The 13,344-nt window shown below is 45.2% G+C and overlaps 1 protein-coding gene and 1 long non-coding RNA gene across 2 annotated transcripts in view; one reads left to right on the top strand and one right to left on the bottom strand.

The window, feature by feature from the left end:
- Positions 1 to 567: 567 nt before the first annotated feature.
- Positions 568 to 13,344, bottom strand: part of PDGFRL (platelet derived growth factor receptor like) — a 47,243-nt gene continuing 34,466 nt past the window's right edge. The window contains exons 3-6 of the mRNA XM_008529138.2: positions 10,933 to 11,084; positions 6,503 to 6,796; positions 2,578 to 2,717; positions 568 to 1,076 (exon numbers count right to left, since the gene is read on the bottom strand). Coding sequence (XP_008527360.1) covers positions 888 to 1,076; positions 2,578 to 2,717; positions 6,503 to 6,796; positions 10,933 to 11,084 — 775 coding nt within the window. The 3' untranslated portion in view covers positions 568 to 887. The remainder of the gene's footprint in view (positions 1,077 to 2,577; positions 2,718 to 6,502; positions 6,797 to 10,932; positions 11,085 to 13,344) is intronic.
- Positions 6,683 to 12,726, top strand: LOC139080054 (uncharacterized). Its single transcript, XR_011534181.1, has 3 exons — positions 6,683 to 6,840; positions 7,687 to 7,833; positions 11,874 to 12,726. It is a non-coding gene; the product is annotated as an uncharacterized lncRNA (long non-coding RNA).

Genomic DNA, 13,344 nt, shown 5'->3' with positions numbered 1-13,344 from the left:
GTGGTCATGGGCTGATATTTGGCTCGCGGAGCTAGACTTAGAGCTAAGCTTTTCTAAATTGAAAGCCATGTGTATCTGAGAAATAAATTTTGACTGGTTTTAACAATTCTGCCGTATAAGGTAAGAAAATTGGAACAGCTATGGTCTAAATATTTTGAAGATGGCAAAGTCTAAACAGAGTTGAATCTTCCTTGATCTGTACATCTCTTTTATATTGAAAGTTAAACTTTTAGAAACACATGCTCTAGTTCTTATTGAATGGATTAATCTAGAATTAGTAATTTTGAATGCAGCAATTTAAAAAAGCAAGAATATGATTTTTTTCAATACTTTCATAAATCATATTAGCTTGAAAGTTGCTGCCAAGGAAAAAGTGACTTGTCTAGCATTCAAATCTTGAGTTGCTGCCATGAATAAGTAGTTGAACTGTATGTCACTGCATTTTTATATTCTCATTTTTGTGGTTATTATATCGAGTATTACATATTGACCCAAACATTGCTGCCAGCAAGTCCTTCTGGATGTACTTCAAGCCAACTTAAAATACAAGAGCACTTAGCCTGCTTATTTTTTACAAAAACTTGCTCATTTAATAGAAATGATTATATAAGGTTGTCTGCATATATGCTTTCTTAGTAGAAAAACTCGAAATGCATATATGTAGGTAAGAAATTGAAATACATGTTTTCTGTTAGAAGAGTTAACACGTCTATTATTAGACCAGATGACTTCCTTTTAGTTTGGATGTCTGGGTCTGACTCACAAAGCGAGGGTTGGGGTTTGGCACTTGACATCGGCCTCTGGCAAAGCACTAGTCAAAAGAACCCCAAAGCTGGTTGTGTACACAAATGGGCTTTCCATCAGTTCATTATACTCCATTTTCCAAGTCAGGAAAATTCAACAGTGGTAGCGACTGTGGTGTGTCCTCGGAGATTCTGGGCAGTGCAAATGTAATATCCTGCGTCAATGGTCTCAAAGTCTTCAACTGTCATGACGCTCTGGGAGATTCTTGTGGTGTGTGCGAGCCCTCTGTGGATCAGCCTCCAAGTGTCTTGGATCCTCACGGGCCTTTCATCCTGTTGAACGACACCCACAAGGACTGAAGCACCAACGACAAGCTGCTATAAACAGCTCCCATCCACCCAACGCTGTCCTGTGTGCCTTTCAAAGTGCAAAATACATGCTTACAGAAGACTATTTGGGATGCGTAGCTCATGGAGCTGTTACACTGTGTACCCATTTTAGGCTGCTTTTTTTTCCAAGCAGAGTCTTGAATTTCATTGTTCTGTTTGACTCTCTGTTTCTGCCTTTTTCTTCAGTTAAGTTTTTACTTAGTATAAGATTTATTCTTTTGGCACTGCAAGAATGTAGAACTGGTGTAAAACATGGATTAAAATTTTCCACTGCTCTTCACAAATGCCCACTTTCACCCCCTCGCTTACTGGTTCTTATTCACTGAGTTTAAAGTCAAAAAGAAGCCTGAAGCTGTCACTGTGTAAACGAACAAGAGCTCTCGATTGTTCGGATTTGGGAGAGGAGAAGTGTGATTAGACAAGTGTGCCATAAACTCCAGGGGGAGAAAGCTGTACCAAGAATGAATAACATGATGCCCTAGATGACGTAACTCCCTATTTCTAGGAACTCAGATGGTCACTTTCACCAACTTTGGTGATAAGAACGTAATGTTTTCTACATTAGTTTAACGTAATTGAAATATTTACAGTACTAAATTAATACCCTTTTCTGCTCAAAATAATAATTAGCAACATAAGAGAAGAAAACCTGTAATGAAAATCATTAATGTCTTCTAAGTGTGACAATACTTTTTAAAAACAAGTACCCTAGCTCCAGGATGCTAGAAAATACCATTCTCCGGGGGGAGTTCTTTTCCACCAATCACAGCCCTTGAGCCAGAAGTGTACTGGCTACTAAGTATGTCTCGGGAGGCCAAATCTCTTCTGGCAACAAAGGGATTGTTCCATGTTGGTAGAGAAGCTGTTTATTTTAGTGAGCAGAACATGCAGAGGCTAACCAGGCTGGAGATGCTCTTTTGGGAAGTCTATTTTAAAATGATCTCTGGCCTCACAGCACCTTTTGACAGGCCTAGGCTAATATGCCCACTTGGTGGATGTCTGCCCAGAGCTCCTCGCCACAGGGCACAGCTTGTACAGAGGAGAACACGCTGAAGGATACCAGGAGGTTAGATTGCCCTCTAATCGACCCAGAATTAAGATTGAAGATTGAGGTTGGGGGTGGAGGAAGAGGGAACCCTCCCCCTTCCCTTGCATGCCCCTTCCCCTTCTTAAAGGGAAAAATGAGGAAAAACCACATATGAAGAGGGTACATTGAGTGAATTGCCTAATGGAAACCTGTCACCTTTTTCCTATCCTTTAAAAAAGCCATTTTTAAATAAACTGAAACATCTTAGAAGAAAACAAGCAAGCCCTGGCCCTTACCATAGTCCCCTGCATTTCTTGCCCTTCTTAAGTTATGACCAGTCTCACTGGGAGGTTGGCTGGGGGTGGAGGGCAAAACTGAATTAAAACGGCTGGCTTGAGACTAGGGTACTGCGCTTACCTTCTGTCCTGGGTAGATCCACCTGAATTCTACCTCAACATCAGGCTCCCCTAGGACAGTGCAGAGGACACTGATGTCATCCCCACCTTTTACTTTGTTTGAGGACGCCAAGATGGTTGTTGAGGGAGGGCCGCTGGGAACTGGAAGTAAGCAGAAGACAGGGCAAGTGAGATGAAATCCATGAGTACAACGTTGGTGACAAACCTACAGACACATTCTTTCCTTTGGACAGATATGTAACATTGCTGCCTTTCTTCCAGCTTCCCAGTGAGCACCAGGACTAGTCTATGCCACCACTTCTGGTTTTCTTGAAGCCTCCTCTTTCTACCTTGGTGGTCCAGAATGAGGTAGTTATCCAGAACTCCCCGGGTCTTGCCATTGTGGCTGCCATCAGAAGAAGAGGAAGTCAAAATCTCCTAAGGAGAAGATGTTCCCAGGCAGGGCAGGAGTGCCACCTACGTTTGTGGTCCCTTTACGTCACAGCAACTCAGATATAAATTTCCTCATTATCCTCAGTTCACTTAAGGAATTTTGTTGGCAGCCTTGAGCAAGGCAATGTGCTAGAAGGTGGGACGACAGCAGCAAGCAAGACAGACATGGCCTCTATTCTACAGGAGGCAGACACTAAGCAAGTGATCACATGGTTAAGTTAAAACTTGAGTAGAATTATGAAGGAGAGGCCCAGAGTGCTCCGGAAGTTCAGAATAGTCTGAGAAGCAGGAATGGCTTCCTTGGGAACGTGTGAACTAAAATCTGAAGGCTGAGTTTAACAGGCATGGAGGAAGAAGGTGTGGGGGGAGGGTGGGGCATGGGCAGACCGGAATCACAGTGTGCGAAGCCCCCACGGTGAGATGGAGGAAGGCCGGGACAGGCTGCAGGGCAGGGAGGAAGGCAGAGGCTGGTCACATAAGGCCTTTCAGGCCACACGGAACATAGGAACCTACTGAATGGTTTTCATTGGAATTATAATCAGCTACAGTGGGGAAGATGGAGAGAGAAAAGGTGGGCACAGAGGAGACCAATTGGAAAGGTGTTTGCATCAGTCCAAGGAGGGAACGACAGCGTCTTCAACTCTTTTTGTGGTGAGGATGGAGAGAAACAGCAGGATTTGAAAGAGATTTAACGGAAAAAGTCAAAAAGACCGAGAGGAGACGGGAGGGTCAGGTTGACTCCCAGTCTTGGGCCTGCACACCAGGTGGCTGCTTTGCCATCACAAAGCTGAAGAACCCGGTCCAGGAGGAGATCCTGAGTTCAGGGAAAGGCTAATGAAGCACCTAAGCACAGCTGTGAGGTAGGCAGTTGGATACATGAAGCTGGCACTCTCGGGTCTGGGCCACATATATTCACGTGGGGGCTATTAGCAGATAGGCAGTAGATCGTGGATATGGCGGAGGCGGCCCGGAGGAGAACAGGGAGTGAGAAGGAAGGGGTCTTGGGGAATGCCAACGTTTACCACCAGGAGAGGCAAAGAGATGGCAAAGCCCGTTTCTGGCAACAAATGAGAAAGTTGAAAGGAAAGCAGGGAAAGAATGGGGCCAGGGAAGGAGAGAAAGCTGAGCAGCATGTGGGAGGGAAGGAAATGGAGATGGGGAAGGAAAGAGCCCTTTCAAGGAGTTTGGCCTGGTGGGAAAGAGAGATGGTCTTAGCCAAGGGCTGGGGGTGGTCAAGGAGCATTGTGAGAGTTATTTGGGAACAGAGAGTTGGGGCCATGGCCTAGTCAATAAGCCCCATGGCTGAGAACAAGAGGCATTAAGAAACCCAAATTCTCCCCTCGGAGAGCAGCCAGCTCTTGGGGCCACTTGTCCCTCCACAGGGCTGCCCAAGCAGCACGAATGCAGTAGAACTCACTCTACCCACGTGTGGACCATTCACCCCGGGCCATGTAAGAGTTCTGGGAGGGAGAAGAGTCGTCACTGAGGGACTGGAGCGCATGAAGAAAAACTATTTCCTCTCCTCATGTGCAGGGGCGGGTGAGGGGGTGCTTTCCCTCCCGGAAGTCAGGAGAGGGAGGCTCAGGACAATCACTTGTCAAGGAAGGGGAGGTGACACGTTGCTTTGCAGCAGGAGATCTGCTTGATGGCTGTCCCTGTGCCACAGCCCAGGGCAGGAGAGCATGAGCATGGATGGCATGGGGGAGTGCCAAGAGGACAGGGCACCTGGGTTGTGTTCCTGCTGTAACGTTCTGGCTCCTACATGCTCCAGAGTCAGGGGACTGGAGGGACATGGAAATTTCAGGGCTACAGCCTTTCTGAGATGACAACGCGGCTCGGAGCAAAGAGGTGCACACGAACAGCAGAGGCCTTCAGCTGAGGGTCCGGAAGGAGGATGAGGCCGAATCTGAGCGGCCTATGGCACCACAGGCTGCTTAGGGGTGAGTTCCTTATCACTCATGGCAAGGTGTTGGAGCCACCAACTGTCCTCATGGGGTTCATAGACAAGCCAGGTCAGCATTTACTACAGGGGACAGCTGTCTCTGGGCTGCACCCTCTCCCATTCTCCCCTCAGGCCAGCACCAGAGCAAGAGGTGGGTAGGAAGGCCGTCTCCCTTACTAACACCGCCACCCCACCTCTCACCCCCAACTCCAAGCCACTAGAGTCACCAGTGTAGCTTGCATGCCAGTAGGGGGAGCAGGAGCAGACTTTGGGTCAAATGTGGGGTTAAAGATTCTAAATGAACAGTCTTAGAAACTGGATGAGACTCTCTTACTAACCCAAAGTGCCTGTTGGATGTGGAATTGGACCAAGATATCATCAATGGATCTCACTACCCTTAGGAAAGGGGGTTTCAATACAGCAGAATTAATGGAAGTTACTGGAGAGAAAAGTATTTCATGTATGAACCTACTGAATTGAAACTCCTCACTACAATGGTCATGTTAAAAATATGTTCAGTGGAGAGATTTGGGCATATTTCAGTTGTATCAAGAAGTGGGGAGTGAGGCCAACTGGAAGGGAATGAATTTACCCACGTGTGGGATTTTTCAAGCAGCCCTCAGCATGGAGAAAGGATATAGTTATGTTCATCCAGGATGATGTTTTCTTGGACAGGTAGGAGGAGAGTACAAAGAGGCAAGGAGTTCAGGGCATTGACAAAGAGCATTGAGGTGATGAGCCCTGGAATCCAAGCTGGGGTAGCGGGGCAGGAGACCACTGGGGAATGTAGGGAGTAGAGGGTAGAGGTGAGGACCAATGTGGAAGGAGTTGCCAAACACCGAACAAACAAACAATTTGGGATGGTATGAGGCTATGGTTGGAGTTGGAGGTCTGACTCAGTGATTCGTAAGTCAGAGCAGTTGCAGTTGTGGACCTGTTAAAATAGTGACCAAGGCAGGGGTGTCTGCCGTGAAGGGGATGAGGCAGTCAGTGAACCAAGCCAATGGGTTCTGAGTAGATGACACCCAGAAAATGGAGCGGCAAGGAGGCCAGTGAGCCAAAGAGAGTTGTGACAGGAAAGGAGATGAGAAAGCTCGTGTAGCCATGAGCCATGAGTCTCAGAGGAGCAGAGGTTCCTAACAGAGGGTGAGAGAATGAAGGTTGGGAAGTGGGACTGGGCGCAAGAAGGACACTGACCCCACTGACAGCATGGTGCCCTTAGGAGACAGCAGATTTTGGTTAAAAGAGAGAGGATGTTCTCATCTGAGCAGATGTTCTAAGAAGAGGTTGGAGAGATGGGAGAATTGCTCATCAATCATACAGAGGTAGTACCAGAGTTAATGTTTTACAGATTTGAAGAGAAGGGAGTCAAGGGGTGTTGGGTCGGGATTTCAGTCCAGGAGATGGAGCATTCTAGAAATGAGGTGCAGAGAAGAGCCTTTAAGAACAGCATTCTGTGCCTCATAACGTCCATCCACAATTGAGAACAGCAGTACCTGATACTGACCAGCTGGTATAACTAAGCTCTAGGCGCCAGTAGGAGCAGGCTTACCTTCTACGTAGAGCAGTTGGTACTTGACAGAGATCTGAGACTTGCCTCCAGCCTCCGCCTTGCAGTAGACCACCCCCTGGTGGTCAGAATGAGGATGCAGATACACAAAACCTCTCTTCATGTCATAAACAATGTCCGTTCCATTGGCTGGGATTTCTTTGGCTGGGAACTCCCTGTGGAGGGTGACTTTGGCTGACAAGACCGTCACTCGACAAGGAACCACAGCCTGTCTGTCCGGGTTCAAGTAGACAACATCAAAGTAACTGGGAGAAGGTACAAAGAGTTCTCCTTTCTCTGCAAAAGGAAAGACACAGGCTTATTTATTCTGGAGAAACAAGGTGAGCACACTTTAAGGATTCTTACACTCAGAGCACAAAGATGGGAGGGGACTGGCGATATACTCAGAATACTGAGTCCTTGTGAATAGAAAAAGCTATTTTTTTAATGCTTTTCCTTTTCTGGAAGAAAGATTTTACTTCCTATCTCCTTAAAGGTAACAAAAAAAGTATTAGTTTAAGCCCAAATCAGGCCCATGGATTACCCCACTGAGGAAGCAGGCAAGGGGACTGATTTCCTTATGTTAAGAGCAGTTTTAAGATCTGTGAACAATCTGCTGTGTCTCTGGAGAATTAGCCCCATAGCCATGCCCAGTAATGTCCCACGGGGAGGGGTTTCCCAGCATACAGAGCTCCTCTGAGAGGCCCCGCCCAGTGAGGGCACCGGCATCTTCACCCTGTCCTCACAGCCCAGGGGACCTCATTCCTGCCAACGTCAAGGAAAGGCAATCAAGGAGGGACAGATGAGGAACCCGCTGGCCTCAAGTTCTGAGCTTGACTTGGCCACCACCGGCCTGGGGACCTTCAGTCAGTTTCTTATATGCCTCCTGGGTTCACTCTCCCTGTTCTCTTACGCTCTAGATGATGGCATTTGATATTACAGAAATGAGGTTTATCCATCCTTTCCTTAGGACAGCCAAGGAAATCTGGGTTGGAATTTTTGGTTTGTTTTTGGCACGGCACATTGAATCCTTAGTTTTCTGGATCATTCTGTGAAGGAATATTATAGTAATTGCTAAGAGAAATCTTTGAACGTAATCACCCTCTAACATTTGTTAAATTGTTTCCCATGTTTTTCCTGCAAGGTTCTGGAAATGAATAATTATTCTTGGCTTTTTCCTTCACTAGCCTTCTTTGTTCCACATTCATATGGTGTTTTAGGGTGGGGACGGAATTCCTGGACACAACATCAAAAGTCTTCATGGCCCACAGTTCTATGACCAAGTTTGCTGACATGGAGGTCTTTGCCCCGGCTCTGCATGAGATCAAGAAAGGGTATGTCATGGCTCAGTGAGCCTCCATCATTTGCAAGGTTTTGTATCAGGCCAAGTGATTAGTGCCGCTTCATGATAAATTGACTTTCAGGTTTAGGCAAGAGGCACCTTTGTCAATGTCGCACCTAACACCAATGTGTTCACACAGAGAAAGTCCGTATGGCCTTGGATGTGTCACTTAATCTCTCTGTGCTTCAACATCTTCATTTGCAAAGAGAAGAATCTGGAGTAGTAAAGGCATCTTTTTAGCAAAAACTTTTAAGGAATTTCTGATTGTAAGATTTAGAAGCAAATTCTGTTTTAAGGTTTTGTAGAGGAATCTGAACCAATGAGCAAAGCCAGTAGAACAAGTGAACGATCTGATTTCAGAACACAAAAATGTGGTCTTCTGGTACCATCAGACATGCTTTGAACGAAGTGACCACACAGTTGCTTTAACAAACAGCAAAAATATATTTGCAATCAGTAGATTCCATCTACCAAAAAAAAGGCATTGAAGTTCATTTAAAAAACTGTAGATGAGATATTCCCCCTGCAAATATGTTTGTATTTATTCCAGTAGATGACAAATATTACCTTAAGAAAACACGGAAATTTAGATTTCCAAAGAATAATAAAGTTAATAGGCTATCAACTAAAATCCAAATTATAACAAATTCCATATTTAGCAAAGTGCTGGTTAATGTGGTTTTACTAATGTAAGAATTGGAGCCCAAGTCTTTTGCTATGAGAAAGCCCCACTGCTGGTAATTTCTCCTCCCTGACCTGGGTGGTAACTACATGTGTATGTTCACTTGAGGATAATTTATTGAGCTGTAGAGTTATCATTTGTGTATTTTTCTTTGTATATGTTATACTTCAATAAAAAGTTAGAGAGGAAAAGAAAACCCTTTGAGAACCTCCTGGATGAAGATTAAACATAACATATAACAGTTGCTTAACCAAAAATTGCACGAATTAACAACAGGCAAAAAGAAGCTTCACAGTGTTTGCAATCAAACTCCAGGAAACACACAAACATAATGAATACCAGACGTTTCTCTGTGTGGGTAGTGGGAAAGCATATGTCTGAAAAATCCAGAGCCAGCAGGGCGAAGCTCAGCCTCCCTAACAGCTCATCTGGGTTTTGCAAACCCGCCCATGCTTAAAAAGACAAATTGCTAAGTACTGTACTGAAAATCCAAATGGACTCTTAACCTAGTGTTGAGAAATGAGAAAATGATACAACAACACATTAGGTCACCTCCCTTTTTGATCCAGGTTTCTTGAGAGTTGAAATAAATATTTATTTTTAAGCCTTCCTTTGTTTCACAAAAGGGTTTCCATAAATTAAGAAAGAGGACTGGCCTCCAAAACTCAAAAAGAACCCATAACCCTAATGGGACATTCTGCTAAGGGAGGTCTTCAATTTAAAATCTCAGTTCAAAAACCAATACTTTGGGAAGACACAACAGTGCTAATCTTGGCAAAGAATCTTTATTCTGCAATTTGACATATGATATCAGCCCTTTTCCAGAATAACAGGCTCTTATTAGTCTTAATCAAATGTCTTTTCCACTGTTGCTTCCCAGTGTGGTATAATACTAAGGACATATGGCAGTTCTGTGTAGCACATTCCAGAATGAGGATCAGAAAGGATTACCTATGAACAACTGTTAGCAATTCTCCTGACAACAACAGTTATGCTAGCTAGTGTCTGTCTGCCTGTCTATCAATCTAGCCTCACTTTGTCCTAGAAATGGGTTAGGGCCGTAAGAACATTGGATCCTGGGTCAGAAAGACTGGGGTTGACTCTTTACTCTGCCACGACAAGTCATGGGACATTGAATGAGTCGCTTTGCCTCTTTGCGTTTCAGTAGCAGCGTTATTAGTTCTCGAATAGAGATAATAAAGTAGCTTCTCCTTATTTCCAAGGGTGTTGTGGAAATCAAGTGACACATATGGGCTTCCAGAATTGTCGAGTGCTCTGCTAATGCACTGCTTGCCAGAGAAGAGCCATTTGAGCAGGAAGGCAAAATACATGAGATTTTGTCAAAGCATTCATTAAGGGCCAGTGCATAAGATCATCTGAGTCATAGCCCTGTCACTGTAGGTCTGAAAGGTAGATGGATTCAGAACGTAGACAAATGGCAGGAAAGCCCCTGTGTAGACACTACTGGGCACTAAGAAAGCATTCTGGCTTCACCTGAAATGCCTTGGACAACTGCAGCATCAGGGGGTGGCATTCGTAAGATTCCTGAAAGCTGTTCCTGACCTCTGAACCTTGTTGTCGAATCGTCCCCTCTAACTTGAGAGTTTAGAGAGCTCAGCAGAGAAAGGAGGCTGGCAAGCTGCAAATACATACCTAGCCCTACAGGGGAAGAGAAGAATTCTCCACTCTGACCTGCACATTTTCAGGTGCAGAAGCCACAGGGCCACAGCTTTTGGGAATCCTGCCCCCAAGACTTCAGCTCATAATACTCATAAGAACAAAAGCGAGGAAGCCTTTAGCCAGGCATCCTGTGACTACGGAGGTTCCAGAAAGGCGATCGTCACCGGTTCTGAGAGCATAGTGAGTAAAAGTCTATACAAGGCTGTCCAATAGAGCTTTCTGCGAGGATGGAGATATTCTCTGCCTGGACCATCCCATAGGATCGCCACTAGCCACATTCAGCCATGGAACACTTGAAACGTGGCAAATGCCACTGAGAAACTGTTTTTAATTTTGATTAATTTTAATTAATTCCCATTTAAATTGAAATGGTCACACATATCAAGTGGCTACCACATTGGACAATGCAGGTACAGACTCTGGAATCAAACAGTCCTGAGTTCACATGCTGCTCCAGCCACTTACTTACAGTGTGACCTTAAGGACGTATTTAGTCTCTCTAAACCTCAACTTTCCCATTGGAAAAGATGGAAATGATATTCATACTTATCCTGGAGGGTTGTTATGATACTTACATGAAATAATTGCTGCAAAGCTTTGAGCCCAGAGCCTGGCCAACAGCGAGTGCTCTGACTGTCATCATTTGATATTCAGCACCCAGTGAGAACATTTCATTCTGGGCCAAATCCAGAAGTTGGAAGAGTTCCACTGATACACCAAACATTTTACCTGTAAAAAAGATGTAGGTGGAGCCCGTTTTGGCCTCGTCCCTCCTGCAGATGTAGCCATTGCAGAGCTGCCCCCAGCAGCTGAACTCGCCCGTGTCGGCCGCGGTGGAGTTGACCAGGGTCAGCTGGCCATAGCGCTCCTGCTGCTTCACACTGTCAACACAAGCAGAGCCGGATCTCAGCTGGGCCAGGGCCTGGCAGCCATCACTCCTGCTCCACTGCTGTCACATATAACCCCCCACAGTGGCCCGGGGCAGAGTGCCCTCTCTCCGATGCCACAAACTAATAAGAGTGTATTTGGGGACAAAGTGTATGAGTGTGGCAGGGGATGGAGGCAGAGAGAAAAGCCTTTCCTAAGAGGGAATAATACCTGACAATTCTGTTTTCCAAAGAGAGGAAATTCTCTTTGACCTCAGAACTGGGGTTTCCTTAAGTAAAATCACTGGTGCGTGGGCCATGCAGCCACGGAAACTCAGCCAAAAAGCCTTGGGCAGGGATTTTCCCAGCAGCTTTCATGTCTAATGAGTTTTAAACAGCAGTCAGCAGGAAGGAAAGCACACAGCATTCTCCAGGACGCAAAATTTCTTTGATCGATAATGACAAGTCTCTGAATACAAGCTTGGATTCTCTGAGATGCTACATTATGATATCAAAAAGGAAAACTTTCCTTTAGGGAAAAAAATGCATTGATTGTTCAGCCCCACTTCCGGTAAGGTACTTAGAGCTTTTGGGAATTTGAACCTCTCTGGCCTTATGCTGTTATTTCTACTTTATTTTCTCGTTTTTTTATCTCTTGTATTTTTATCTTATTGCCTGTGAATATATTTGCAAATCCCTTCAGTTCCTTTTTGAAGTAAGGAGAGACATAAATTAATATTTATTATTATGAAACTCTCCTATTAGCCCATTGTGCTGGTAATTAATTGTATTCTATTATGACAGGAATGCAGATTTATCATCATCGGGACGGATGCTCCCCTATGGCTTACGAGCCTCAGCGTGTGCGGATGCCAAAAAAAATGGTTTTATTCTGAGGATGCATCTCAGATACCCAAATGTTTCACCGCTGTGAGATCCACATTCTTTTCTGATGTAGTCCAGACTCTCCTGTGGCATGTTACAGCAACATCTAGACGGTCGCTGCTTTAAATTTAGCACCCAGCAAAATGTCGGGTTGGTTGGTTTTAAACACAGCCTGTTCTGGTTCACCGCTGAATAGCTGCTTTGCCCGCCAGTTCTGCCAAGAGGTGCCTCTGTACTCCCACTCTGTCAACTGCCTCCTTTCAACTGAACGGAAATCTCTCCTCCTTCAGGAAGCTTCTAATTAGAAACTCTCTCAGGAATCTCCCTGCTTTCCCCTAGTGACATGATTGGCTCCCTCGTTCTCAACCCCTAGGACACCCCTGGCTTCCTGTTATTACAATAGATGGTAAAAACTTGAAGGGGAGGGACTGGCCATATTTGTTTTATATTCCCTAAGCAAGAAATCTGTGCAGAGTACACAGTAAGGATTCCCTAGAAACGAGTGGACTGAAATTGAACTAACGCACAGCATTGGAACTGGAAAGAACCTTGGAAAGCAGGCATCCAGCTTCCAGGATTACACATGAGGAAACTGAGTCTCAGACAGCAGAAGGCACCTGAGACCCGCAGCTGGTGGACAACTGAACAAGCCTTCCTTAAGTCAATTAAATATGTACTGAATACCCACTCATTAGAGAAGAAAATGCATAAAAGCACTTCATGCCATGTCCGGTTCATTGTATTATCCTAATTATATCTTCGTCACATATAATTGCAGTTTAATAGTAGTTGTGAATCCTACTACAACAATGACAAATAACACACACCCAACATTGGGGAGAGTTAGCATGGAAAATAAAAACCAGTGAACCGCAGGATATTACAATCCAGTTAAGAAGTTAAAACTAATATACACGAAAAGATCAGAGAATAACTAACGGGGTCCTCACTACAAGAACAATAGGAATTCTGAAAAGGGATTCATCACTGTGGGTTGAAGAGATCAAAGGCAGCTTTAAGGAGGAGGTGAGATCAGCTGGTCTTTTAAAGTCGGAGGTGAAGGGACAGGGCCAGCAAGAGGGCTAAGAGGCAGTGAGCTCCTAGTCCAGGAAACTACAAGGGCGGGGAGGGATCTGTTCTGCTCATTTCACTGCCGTGGCCCCAGTGTGTGGTGGGTGGAATGCACTTGATAATGACTCTAGGATTTAATTCATCAATTACAGAGGGAGACAGAGGGAGTGGGTTGGGAGTCACGGGGTTGAGAACAGCCAGCAGGGTGCATGTCTCACTCACCAGGCAGCAGGGACCACCCTCAGTTCTGGAGGTGGGGGGTGATGGGTCCACCTTGACCAGGGCATAAGTCAAGAGAACAGGAGTGGGAGAGGCAGGA

Source organism: Equus przewalskii, chromosome 28, assembly GCF_037783145.1.
Source record: "Equus przewalskii isolate Varuska chromosome 28, EquPr2, whole genome shotgun sequence".
Taxonomy (NCBI): domain Eukaryota; kingdom Metazoa; phylum Chordata; class Mammalia; order Perissodactyla; family Equidae; genus Equus; species Equus przewalskii.
Note: the sequence above shows the minus strand (reverse complement) of the source record. Positions and strands in the feature narration are given on the sequence as shown.